The 12,617-nt window shown below is 39.2% G+C and overlaps 1 protein-coding gene across 1 annotated transcript in view; it reads left to right on the top strand.

Moving 5' to 3' along the window:
- The window catches only part of PIGN (phosphatidylinositol glycan anchor biosynthesis class N), a gene marked incomplete at its 5' end in the record, with an annotated part of 81,297 nt that extends 69,500 nt beyond the window's left edge, over positions 1-11,797 (top strand). Inside the window, one exon of the mRNA XM_084252327.1 lies at positions 11,556-11,797. Coding sequence (XP_084108453.1) covers positions 11,556-11,679 — 124 coding nt within the window. The 3' untranslated portion in view covers positions 11,680-11,797. The remainder of the gene's footprint in view (positions 1-11,555) is intronic.
- Between the last annotated feature and the right edge of the window lie 820 nt (positions 11,798-12,617).

The raw sequence follows: 12,617 nt of genomic DNA, 5'->3' as shown, positions 1-12,617 counted from the left end.
GAGGGACGATATTGCAGTTGGAAGGAGTGACTGTGCCTCGTTACAGCCATTCTAATCACCCTCTGTCAAAGCTGGGGTTTTGGAACCAGGTTTGGAGCCCAAATCGAGTAAGCTCCCCTCCCCCAGGGTCAGCACCAGGCTGCGCCTGCCTACCCGGCACTGGATTACTTGAGTGATCAACCCTGAAAGGCCTGAGAGGCAGTTCAGGGAGCAGGGAATGTGCAGATATTAGGTGAACAACTTTAAACTTGGGTGGGAAATGCAGGCTGTCAGTCAAGGGGCTGCCGCAGCCCCACCTCCACCACATTTGGCTTGTGCTGTGGTGTTTGCTGTCTTCCAACACTGTTTCACAAGATCTTTTTCGCAAACTGAAGGAGAGTATTTTCCACAATAGACATATTCATTGTCTCCTGTAGATGAGGACACTGTGGCCCTAAGGACATTGTGACTTGCCCATGTACAGGATCCTGGGCAGGTCTGGAGGCAACACTGGGGTGACCAGGGTGAGGGGTGCCCACTGCCCTCGCCACCTCTGCTGAGTCTTTGTAACTAAGAAACTCATTTAAAAAATAGCTCTGTATCTCAGCCTGTCTTTGATTGTTGCAAAGGACCCATTCAGTGCCAAGTTTTGAGTTACACAAATTTAGGATTTAGAGGATGAAGAAATATTGATCAGGAGGGAATGAGTCAAGAGGAAGGGCATCCTGGGTCAGAAAAGTGCTGTTTTGACAGAGTCCTTTGTTATATATTCGGAGCACTCATGTCTTCAAAGAGAAACTACAGAAGTGGGGGAGGCCCTCACGGGTGTCAAGTGTGTGTGTGAGGTAGGAGACACTTTCCTGGGGAAGGCTGTGATGGGGCCTGCAGGCACCAACAGGCACCTCTCATCCTACCTAACAGTGGCGCTAAAGCTGTTGATATCAGAAGACACAAACATCCTGAGTCTCACCTTGTTGCTTGAGAGACAAGCCTTGTAATGAGCAGAAGTCTTGGTTGCCAGGAGAGTGAAAGCATAGGCTTTAAGAAAGACTGCAGGGGTGTGTGCTCCTCTGAGGCTTTGTGTGGGCCCTGGGGGCACTTTTACTAGGACAGAGAGTCAAGGGCAAATCCAGGGACGTGGCAGTGCAGCAGGGTTCCCATAAACAAGCCCCTCAGCAGAAATCTCCCTTTGCTGCATCACCTTGGCTGACCTTGACTGCATTTATGCTAGGTCTAAAGTAGAGGAAGTTTCTTTTCAGCTCTGGCTTCCTGAATTCAGGCACTTTTCGCCACTTACTAACATACTCCATGGTTCAGGTTTACATTCAGTTAGTGCTTATTGAGCAAGGGTGATAAGCCTGTCTTTTTAATTCTAGACATTCTGCCCTCTGCTCAATATTCCTAACCTGAGCAATCCGTCTCTTGTTTCCTCATGGATTCCACTCCATTCAGCACCTTCTTTCTCATTCCCTTCTGTCACCCTCAGTCTTTCATCTAAAACTTAATGTGCAGGATATTCCCCTTCATATCACATCAACTTGCCTTGCCTTTCCCTGCCGCTTTAACAATGTATGTTTCATCAAAAACCACAAAGAAGACAGGAAAAGAGAGTGGGAGAGGGAGACAGCGGTGACAGTGCAGGCCTTTCACTGTGTCATTGCACCAAATCCAAGCTTTTTCCTTTAAAAAAATTATAGATACATGATATAAAATACCATCCTAACCATTGTTAATTGTATGGTTATCATTAAGAATATTCACATTGTTGTGCAACTAATCTTCAGAACTCTTATCTTGAGCCATTGAGACTTGGTGCCCCTTAAACAATAACTCCCCATTACGCCTTACTTTCCAGCCTTGTCAATCACCATTCTCTCTCTCTCTCTCAATGTGTGTGTGTGTGTGTGTGTGTGTGTGTGTGAGAGAGAGAGAGAGAGAGAGAGAGAGAGAGAGAGAGAGAGAGAGAGAATGAGAATTTGGGTGGAATCACACAATATGCATCCTTTTGTGGCTGGTTAATTTTACTTAGCATAATGTCCTTAAGGATCATCCACATTGACTGTGGAAGGGACAAGAGGGCTGGGAGCTGTCGGGATGGAGAAACAAAATGAATCTTAGCAGTGTTAGACTGTCTAAATGGAATCACCCCAGCTGATGCTGTAAGGTGAGGTTTTGCTGTTGCTGCTGCTGCTTTCCGCTCAGTTAGGATGCTCAGATCGTCTCTTGACATCCTGTTATACAGCAGCCGTGGCTTTCGCTGCTGCAGTGAGCCACGTGACGCAGGTCTAATGGGCAGGAGTGGGTCATGCATCTTCGTAAGCACCTAATTGATTGCCAGGAAAGGGCTTGTGGATAGGCAGGGAGAGCTAGGGGGTAGGTTCAAGATTCCAAACTAAACCACCATGTAATAGGGTTTACATAACAAATGTCATTTCACTTTTTCCAGATTTTTATTTGTGAGAATGTTGCTTTAAGCTTTGCTTTCTAATCATCCCTATATAAATGTGTATTTGGAAAGCTGAGATGTTTCTTGTCATGTTGCGGATCTCATTAAGCTTATTGGCAGAGTTTCTTGAATGGGAAAAAGGTTTATTTGGATTGTGCTCCTGCAGGGGTTTTCCCTTTGTGACAAATTTTATTTCTAACCTCCTTTTAGTAATATAGTTAATACCTCCATCCATCCTGTGTGTGTTGATAACAGGAATAGAAGGTTGTTCTTTTGTCCTCACTATTTTGTTTATTGCTTCATGAATACAGAAATGGTGCGAATCTGTCCCACCGTGTCCCAGAGAGGAGTGAGAGCTAACCAAGCCCACGCTATTGTCTGGCATGTATCGTGATGGTTCTCGCACCTTCCTGGTGACTGCTGTGGACTCTCACAGTACATCTGAGAGATTCCTCAGCTGTTAATTTCAGGTTAATAAGTAATAGTTTCTGTAAAAATAAAGATTGCATTACTAGGGCATGAGACAGTATGTGTTTAGTTCAATGTGTTTAAAATGTATCTTCAGAGCAGATTTTATCAGATTTAAATGCAGATTCTCAAATGAATATGCTCCTGTTCAGATTATCAGGTGAAATGGTGGTGTTCAGGGATCTCTGGAGACCTAGTGGCATAAGGCCTTCTTTAAACAGATGTGTGAAAAATATCTTGCCCACGCTATAAAACAGAAGTAAAATTTAGTATTTTATCTTTTCATCTTTCACATTGTGTCTTCATTTGTAGCAGGTCATCAACTTTACTAAGTATTGCCTTTCACATAGCATCTTGAAAGAAGTAAACAAGAGGAAAAAGGTCCTAAGATGATTTTCATAATTATAAAAACATACTTAAATGTATGTTCTAATTATATTTGATATGAGGTGAACAGAGTCAGCATCATGAGTTTGAACTGTAGTTTGATTTGATAGTGGTGTTCATTTGGACTTGAATTGTTTCCCATTTGTGCTATTGTTATGCCTTATTAAAATAGAAGTGACAGCCGACGTATTTTTTCTTTTTAGGTGTACTTGTAATTATGCTCAGTAGTATTTTAATGTTCCTAAATATAATTAGTAAGTGCCACAAAATCTTTACTCTTATAATGAATATTAAACTTTTTTAAAATCAATGATTCTTAACCTTTTCCCTCCCCAATGCACCTCACAGGACCTTCTGTTGCCCCTTACTCTGATTGAAAAGTACAATGGACCCATCATCACCCACTGTACAGGTTGAAAAGACCTGTTTAGTGATTCTGTATTCCCTCCACACACACACTCTCCCTCTGCCTTGACACACACACACACATATATATACCTTGAGAATTGCTGATTTAAACGATGTCAAATAGTTGTGGGAGGAAAGTAGGAGCAGCTGAACTTATTTCCAGTTGAAATTTGATGCTCCTATAACTCTGCTATGCTGAGATGACACCAAGACTTGATGGATGGAAAATATCACAAGCTGAATGCCTTATAGCTCAATTGCATGAAGATGATGAGTCTCATAACTGTTCCCTGCCAATAATGTTAGCTTAAATGAGCCAGGAGTCAGTAATTTCAGGCCATTCTAAGGAGATAAGTGATCTGTCTCTTTTATAAATAGACTCACTAAGTTTGAGGATGGGTTACCTACTGAAAAAACTTACTTTGTTAAGAAATTAAATCATATATTTTAAAATAGTAAAAGTTATTGTTAAAAGGCCTGAAAGTGATAGAAAAATTGAACAAAACAAAAATCTGCTAGAATATCTTTTTTCTTAACATCTTTATTGAAGTATAATTTACATATCATAAAATTCATTCATTTTAAAGGTTTTAAATGATTTAAATAATCTTTTAAAACATTTCAATTATTTTCAGTAAGTTTATTGAATTGTGCAACCATCACCACTTGTGAGTTTTTGAACATTCCTGTCAACCAGAAGACTCTGCTGTACACGTTATGATCTAACCCCATTCCCATACCCAGCTCCAGGCACCCATTAATCTGTCTTCTTGGTATACATTGCACGGGCACTTGACTGAGTGTGTATTCTGATCTTGCATCAAATATACTATAATTAGCAATTATATCCTGTTGATTAATAGTGGTGTTGAGTTCATGTGTATCTGCTGATTTTTAGTCTAGTTATTCTTCAGTTATTGAGAGAAGGATGTTGACATCTCAAACTGTAACTAGGGATTTGCTTATTTCTCTTTTCAGTTCTCTCAATTTTTGCTTCATACATTGTACAGCTCTGTTTGAGGCATTACGTATAGAACTGCTATCTTCTTGATAGATTGAACCTTTTTATCATTACAATATGTCTGACTCTGGTCATTTTCTTTGCTCTGAAGTTTATTTTATCCAGTAGTAATATAATTCCTGTTTCATAATGTTTGCATAATATTTATTTTTCATCTTTTTATTTTTAATTTTTGTATATCATAAAGTGAGAACTCGTATAAATAATACATGGTTTAGTCATGTTTTTAATTCACTCTGCCAATCTCTGCTTTTTAGTTGACACATTTAGACTATTTACATTTAATGTAATTAATGATGTGTTAGTGCTTAAATCTGCCATTTAGCTTTTTTGTTTTCTATCCTTTCTGTTTGGTGTTTCTCTTTCCTCAGTTACCTGAACAATTTATAGAATTCCATTTTTACATATCTGTACTGTTTTTTAGTATATCTCCTTATGACTTTTTTAGTGGTTGCTCTAAGTATCATACATACATAACTAATTACGGTATATCAGTGGTTTTGTTTTGTCAGTTTTCGTATATATAGTAACCTTAACCTTTTATATCCCATTACCCTCCTCCATATACAATTGTTTCTAAATCTTTGATCTATGTATAATTGAAAAATTTATTTTTGCTTTTATCCTTCATTTTATCTTTTATCCTTTATAGTCACTTGTCCCTTTCCTCTCTACCTCCCTCTTAACCTCAGAACTGTAACGGTGTTAACTGATATCCACTGTTTTTTTAAGTATTTCATGTTATCAAATTGTCTGCTATGCAAATGCCTGGCATTATCAATATTTTTATCATTTTGATTTGCTTTTATACACATAATCCTCTCAAACTCTCTCCATTTTTGTTGAAAATTATTGCATGTCATCCTTTTTACACTTATATAGTACTCCATAATGTGGTTATACCACATCTACTTGATCCAATCATCTGTTGGACATTTAGGTTGCTCCCATGTCCCAGCTATTGTAAATAATGTTGCTATGAATGTTGTGGAACATAAGGGTTTTGTGTTAATGTTTTCATATTCTTTGACTATATAACCAAGAGTGGGATTAGTGGGTCATGTGGTATTGCTATTTTTAGTTTTTCAGGTATATCCACGTTCCTTTATATAATGGTTATACCAGTTTACATTCCCACCAATAGTGTAATAGGGTTCCTTCTACACTGCATCATCTCCAACACTTGCAGGTTTTTTATTTATGTGCCATTTTCATAGGTGTGACATGGTATCTCATGCAGGTTTTAACCTGCATCTCTCTTGTCAGAAGTGATAATGGACATGTTTCCATCTATCTGTTGGCCTTCTGGATAGCGTCTGTGAATTGGATATATCTGGTGAATTATCAGCTGCCCACTTATTAATTAGGTTGTTCTTTTTATTGTTGAATTGCATAAGTTTTTTATGTATTGAATATTAATCACTTATCGGTTATATATTTTGTGAATATTTTCTCCCAGTCTGTGGGGTGTGTCTTTAATCATCTTGTAATGTCTTTTGCTGTATAGAATTTTTTTAATTTGAGGTAATCCCCCAATTGTTTATTTTTAATTCCCTTGCCATAGGTTTGAGTCACTAAAAATATGGTTGATATCTACTGAAAAACTGAGTCTACTGACAGTCTGATTGGTGTCCCCTGTTTTCTATTGATGTTTTTAATATTCTGTCCTTGTTGGCTTTCAGCAGTTTTATTATGCTTTGTCTGGGAGTGTGTCTGTTTGGTATTATTTTGTTTGGAACTCTTTAGGCCTCCTGAATCAGAACATTTGGTTCATTTCCCAGAGTGAGATGATTTTCAGCAATTTCTTTAAGTAATATTTCTATGCTGTTTCTTTCTCTTCTCCTTCTGGGGCCCACATGGTATGGTATAGATGTTATTTCACTTTAAGTTATCCCAATGGGATCTACACTACATTTTTAAACTTTTTGTTCTCTGTTCTTCCATTGTTCTCCAACATGTGTTTTCAAGCTCATTAATTCTCTCTCTGTCTGCTGTTGAGGTTCTCAATTGAATTTCTTAATTCAGTTGTGTTTCTTAGCTCCATTATTTCTAATTGTAACTGCCTCATATTTTCTTTATCTTTATTCTGTTGCTTTTTTATATGCTCTGTTGTTTTTGCGAGTTCTATAAGTGTTCGAACTGTCACTTGAACTCCTTTTCAGTCATGTTCTGCAGTTTTGTTGGGTTGAGGCTCCTCTCAGGGTTTTGTTGTGCCAGCAGTTGTGTTTTTCGCTCCCCCATCCCCCATTCTAAACTTTCCATTTGTTTCTTCTTTATGCCTTCTATTTCGTTGCTGAGGATTTCTATTTCTTTTGTCAAACTTCCTGTTTTTTCACTTATTTCAAGTATGTTCATAATTGCTCGCTGAAGTGTTTTTATCATGGCTACTTAAACATTTTGCCCAGGTAATTCTAACAGCTCTGTCATCTGTGTTCACATTATTATTATTATTATTATTATTATTATTTTCATTCTATTTGAGATTTTCCCAGTTCTTGGTATGGCAAGATTTTTCAATTAAAAAATCAATTTGGGGGGCATTCTGAGACTCTGAATCTCATTTAAACCTTTTTTTTCCAGCTGGCTCCTTCTGATACTACTTTAGCAGAGAAAGAGAGGCTGCTCCCTCATTTCTGACAGGACTAGAATCCAGGTTCCCATTCAGTCTCCATTGATACCCAAAGGGGGCTCGTCATTTATTGTAGGGCTGCAGGAATTAACCACTGCTGTGTGCCTCCACTGACACCTCCCCTGGCTAGGAAGGTGGGAGGCCCTCCCACCAGAGACAGAGCGAGGAACAGAACAGGCAGACTGACGAAATACACTGCTGAGGGGAGCAGCGGGCTAGACAGAAGAGGTCTGCCTCACCGAATCCCATTTTTTCTAAGGTGTTTGGCTGAAGTAAAACAGCTGGTATCTTTTGGGGCTGTCTCTTTCCTGTCTGTCCTTTGGCTAGAGAGAGCAATCTTTTGTTATTGTGTTGGATTTTTTTTTTTTTTAATTTGGTCTATTACCACTGGCATTTCCTGGTTGCTGGCTTCTTCCTACAAGTTTGGTACATATAAGGCAAAATGAAAGTCCAGAAAACTCATCCTGTGTGTTGTTCCTTGGGTCCCAAGTTCCCTAGCCAGTCTGCCATCTTCTTTCCACTGTTCAGTTTTATGTTTATTGTGTTTATATAAGGTCCAGAGTTTTAAATTTCACTTGGCAGGAAGAAAAAGGAAACGTATATCCACCCAACCTCCTAGAAAGGGAAGTTATTTTGGACTTAAGTTTCCAGTTTTCTAACAGTATGTTTTCCCACCACTTCTGTGATGTGATAAACTTGAGTTGCTCTACTTTGGAAGACATTTGAAGTAAGATTCATCAACCAATTACCAAATTCTGTGTGAGAAAATGTCAGCACGGCTCACATAATTTTAGTAACATAATCTTGTCGATTTGAGCATGAGCTTTTCAAGAGAATTCAGTTAAAATCAATATTGAGGTAATTTTATTCCCAACAAGGATTGATAGATTGATAAATAAATCTAGTCTTATAATCATTATTTTCATTTTAAAATAAATAATTATCAGTGATTTATTTCCTCTGCAGCTACTAAAGTTGGAAAATGGCTTTGTAAATTCTACATAATTAAATGGTAGGTAAGATCTATGTCATTTTCACTCTGGGTTAAAAATATAGCCAGATGCACACATAAATTTAAGTATAAAAGAATCCCAGGCCCAATATTTTGTCACGTTATTTCTGCAGTGAAAAGAAATGAAAATTAAAAAATCTTTAGTGATAATATTTGTTTACAATTGTTAAAAAATAAGTTCAGAAATTTAAAGGTTTCATTGACTTTATTAAAGTGTTCGTGACTCAGGCAGCATATGGTGTAGACACTGCAAGGACTCACACAAAATGGAGGACAGTTATAGACAGAAAGGGGGTGGATAAAGGTTATTAATAAAAGAAAAGATTATTTTGAGTAAAACCATCTTCCCTGGGGGTGCAGGCATGGGGTTTCTCGCCATGCAGATGACTTCACAGGTGCTGACCAGGAACCTCCAGATTGATTGGTTTAGGATTACACTTTGGGAAGAAGTTAAAACTGCAGTGAGATTAGCTATGAACTTTGGGTGCCCCCTACCCCCATGAAGGACTGTTTCTGGCTTGTTCTTTCCATTTTTAACACAATTAAGGATCTAATTTTATTGTTTTCTATTTAGTTCAGAAGTCTACGCTAGACCAGAACCAGATCTAACATAATTATTCTAATTCTTATTTTTAAATTAGTCAACTTCTTTTTTAGTATCAAAGTTGCTTTATAAGATGACTTAGATTCTAAATAAGGATATCCCAACCACTGCCTTTCCAAAGACAATCTTATCAAACTGTGAAACTTTACAATTAAAGTTCTTACTTAAAAGCTTACTAACTGGAATAAGTCTCAATGATAGTTAAGACAAAGAGTTAAATAATCAAAAGGAGGATTCGAACCTGGGAAGCAATTTGATGGGCCTTACTCTGTGAGAACTATTCCCGCACACACCAGTTTGAATTTAGTTTGTACAGGTAGGAAGGCAGTGAGTCATTGACATTAAAAATATAAACAGCCTTGACAGGGAGGGGCTTCTGGTTCTAAGTTGTTTTCACCCAAAGATGTGTTGATGCTATTTGTGTGAAGGGATTTAATCTCTTCCTTCTCACAGCGGCTATGTATAAAGGCAGGAATGGTCACTGAGCAGGTTTTCTATGATCCAGCAGACCAGGTAAAGGAGGAGTCAGAGTCCTCAGTGGTTTTTGCAGGTCTTTTATTGGGATTTACCTGCTACACAGCAGGCAGGCCTCCCAGCCCCCAGCAAATCCTCACTCTATCTGGACTCTCCTGTGATCTCTGCTTCTGCTTCTGCTTCTTTGCTTCTCTCTTGGCTTCTCTTTCAGCTTCTCCTGGCGTCCCCGTGACGCCGCCCTTAAAAGCACAATCTTAGCCCAGGTGAATCCCATCTACATGTGCCCACACCCTACTCCAGGTGCCCGCCATCAGGCATGAATTCAGGACCCCAAGGATCCATCATCTGTCCTGATGGCGGGAGGACAGAAAAGCCTGACATTTTTCCTTACCCTACACTCTGCAAAGTCTGGAATGCAACGTCTGGATACCTATCATTTAAATCTTTATCATAAAGTGAAAATCAAATTCAACAAGCAGCTATAAACCAGAGACATCCTGCAGGTGGGGAGAAGGGAGTAGGATCAAAAATGGGATGGGAGGAGCACAAGGGACTATGGTGATGGTACACTGGTGAATGGGTGGTAGGAATCTCATGGGGCCTGTAACCGAGATGAGAAAGCATACATTGTAAAAAAAAAAAAAAAAAGAAGAAGAAGAAGAACGATGTAAAAAATATATAAAATAAAAATAAACAATAAGGACAAAATCTTTATCAGGCTCCTTGGTCAGTAGTGGGGGTTGAAAAGACTGGCTTCATGGGCAGGTAATAGATCTTGCCTAGCTCTTTCACAGATTTCTTTGCTCTCTTGTCTGCTTTGCTGTCTTGTCTGCTAGAGCAAAATAAATAAATGAATAAATACAATCTGCATAGACTAGAAGGCCTTCCCTTCTGACCTTGAGGAAATTGCCTACTGGTGAATACCTGACTGCTTGCCAAAGCTTTGCCTAGTTTGGCCAAGGGCCAACAATCTGACATTAGGCGGTTGCCTGCCTAATGGACTGAAGTTATTGAGAAGGTGACCTCAATCCCCTGTGAGACCTTTGCCCTCTCTCCTAATCTCCAGGTCCCTCTAGGTGATGGGTCTAGTTCACGTGTTCCAGGCAGTCACCTGCCCAGATGCCCCAAGGCAAGTTCCCTGAGCTTGTCCTGTGGAACTTTCCTTTGTAGGGGCTTCTTGAACTACCTGGAACCCTTCCTGCTTGCCAGAAGAGAGAAGAGGCGGGGATCACTTCCCTCTATCAAGCCAGCTGGTTATGGGCCTGCAAACATTCTCCCCTCCCCCACGCTCCATCCCTCTTTGTGATGGATGTAAAACATGTGAATCTACTGTGAAGTCAGTTAAGTCTAACTTGATAGGCCTTGTAAACAGATAACTTCCCGCTGTAGCTTGGCAGGGATGATACTGTCCTAGTATCACTGCGTGAAGCTTCTGCTAAATCAATTTGTCAGATCTTTGTCCTAAATTTCTTCCCATATTGCTAAATTTATCATCAAGCCATGTTCTGTGGAGTACAATTGCTGTGTTTAAAAAGAAAAGCCAAGCATTTACTATTGCTGATAATGAGAGCAAGGACTAAGTAACTTTAATAGTTTTTATTATCTTATTTTTTTTGAAAAAGTCTGGGAGACAGTAGTTTAACTGTGAGACTAATGAAGTGATATATCCTTTTTTCCTTGTTTAGAAATCACTTGATGCCTTCACTGAATTTGAGTTTAGCTAAAATTTCTCTCCCTGGTGGCTGGTACAATAGTTTTACCAAAGTACTTCAACTCACCAAGCCGGTGGGCGTGTTCTCTATGGCAGTTCACTTCACTGGCAACAGCCTGCAGAGTCTGTGGGTGTTTTTCAGAGGGCCCAAGAATTAGAGGAGGGAAGAGATGTTGATTTTTCTAAAAGCTTTTAGAAATTCAGTTTCTGCTGTTAACAAAGGTGTGGGTACTGCTAAATACCAACCAACCATTTTCACAACATATTACAGTTATTGGAAATAAACAAAATGTTATTTATGTTCATCTCTACTTCTCTAACAAATTTGTTTTAATATTTTAATGTCAGTTTTAAAATCATCAGTTTGCAGTTCTGTGTATCTTATATATATGACATGCTTCTTTCTCTTTCTGTAGCATTAGCCACTACGTGATCGTCATGTCCCTGACCATCGTGCTGGTGTTGCTCAATGGCCTGGCACAGCTGCTCACAACAAAAAAACTCCGACTGCATGGCAGACCCAAAAGCCATCTCATATGATGTTGCTAAAGCCAGCAGTCAGCATCTCGTTCTCCTTTTAAACTGAACAAGGATTCAGTAAGAAGAAGGTACTGGTGCATCGCGCGAGCTACTCCTGTAACAGAGATTGTATGAACAATTCGGCAGTTCAGGAACTGTTTGTCTGGAATAAAGGAGCCGACATTTTCTTTAGGAAATAATGGCCATGCATGGAAGAGGGGTTACGTCTGTGGAAAGCGTAGTAAAGCATTCTCCATTTTCATTGTTGCCGGGAGCTGGCAGCTCTTCTCACGGATGCTTCAGAATCCTGGAACCCAACTACACGGCTTCTGATACACAAAGAGGAGGGTGTTCTGGGGGGACGCAGGGGGAGGGCAGTAGTGATCACAGCCCAAGTTAGCGCTGTGGCTGAACTTAAAGGGAATCACCAGATGGCACCATAAATATTTATTAGCTCTCAGCACTGGTTTTGCAAGTAATTGTAACTGCTAAATGATGACTCTAGAAAGACAATCAGGATGTGTTCTTTGGAATTTTCTAAAGTGTCAGTAGAAAAAAAAAAATGTTTGCAGGTGTTTATCATTTTTCTTCAGTGTCTTAGACTTCTTAGTGCTGTTTCCAGGGTTCTCGTGGCCAGTCGGCTAGATCCAGGTTTCACCGTCACTTTCTTTTTAATTCCTGGCTTCTCATGGAATTTCTAGAGCTAGAAAAAGCAGGAATTGCTTGGTATTTGTGTCTTGTCCATGGGGAAAATTTTCAAAGGTTCATTTTTAAGTGGAGATTCACTGTCACCCCTCCCCCCATTGCTTATCAGAATTCTTCAAATCAGTGACCAACCTTCTGACAGTATCATAAGAAATAGTGTTGAAATTCTTTATTTCTGGTTGTGAGGTCATAGCCAAAGGGCCTGAAATCCTCTCATGAAAGTTATCTTTCCATTTGTAAACTGACTCCAATGG

The sequence above is a fragment of the Talpa europaea genome (genome assembly GCF_964194135.1).
Source record: "Talpa europaea genome assembly, chromosome: 13".
Classification (NCBI taxonomy): Eukaryota; Metazoa; Chordata; class Mammalia; order Eulipotyphla; family Talpidae; genus Talpa; species Talpa europaea.
Note: the sequence above shows the minus strand (reverse complement) of the source record. Positions and strands in the feature narration are given on the sequence as shown.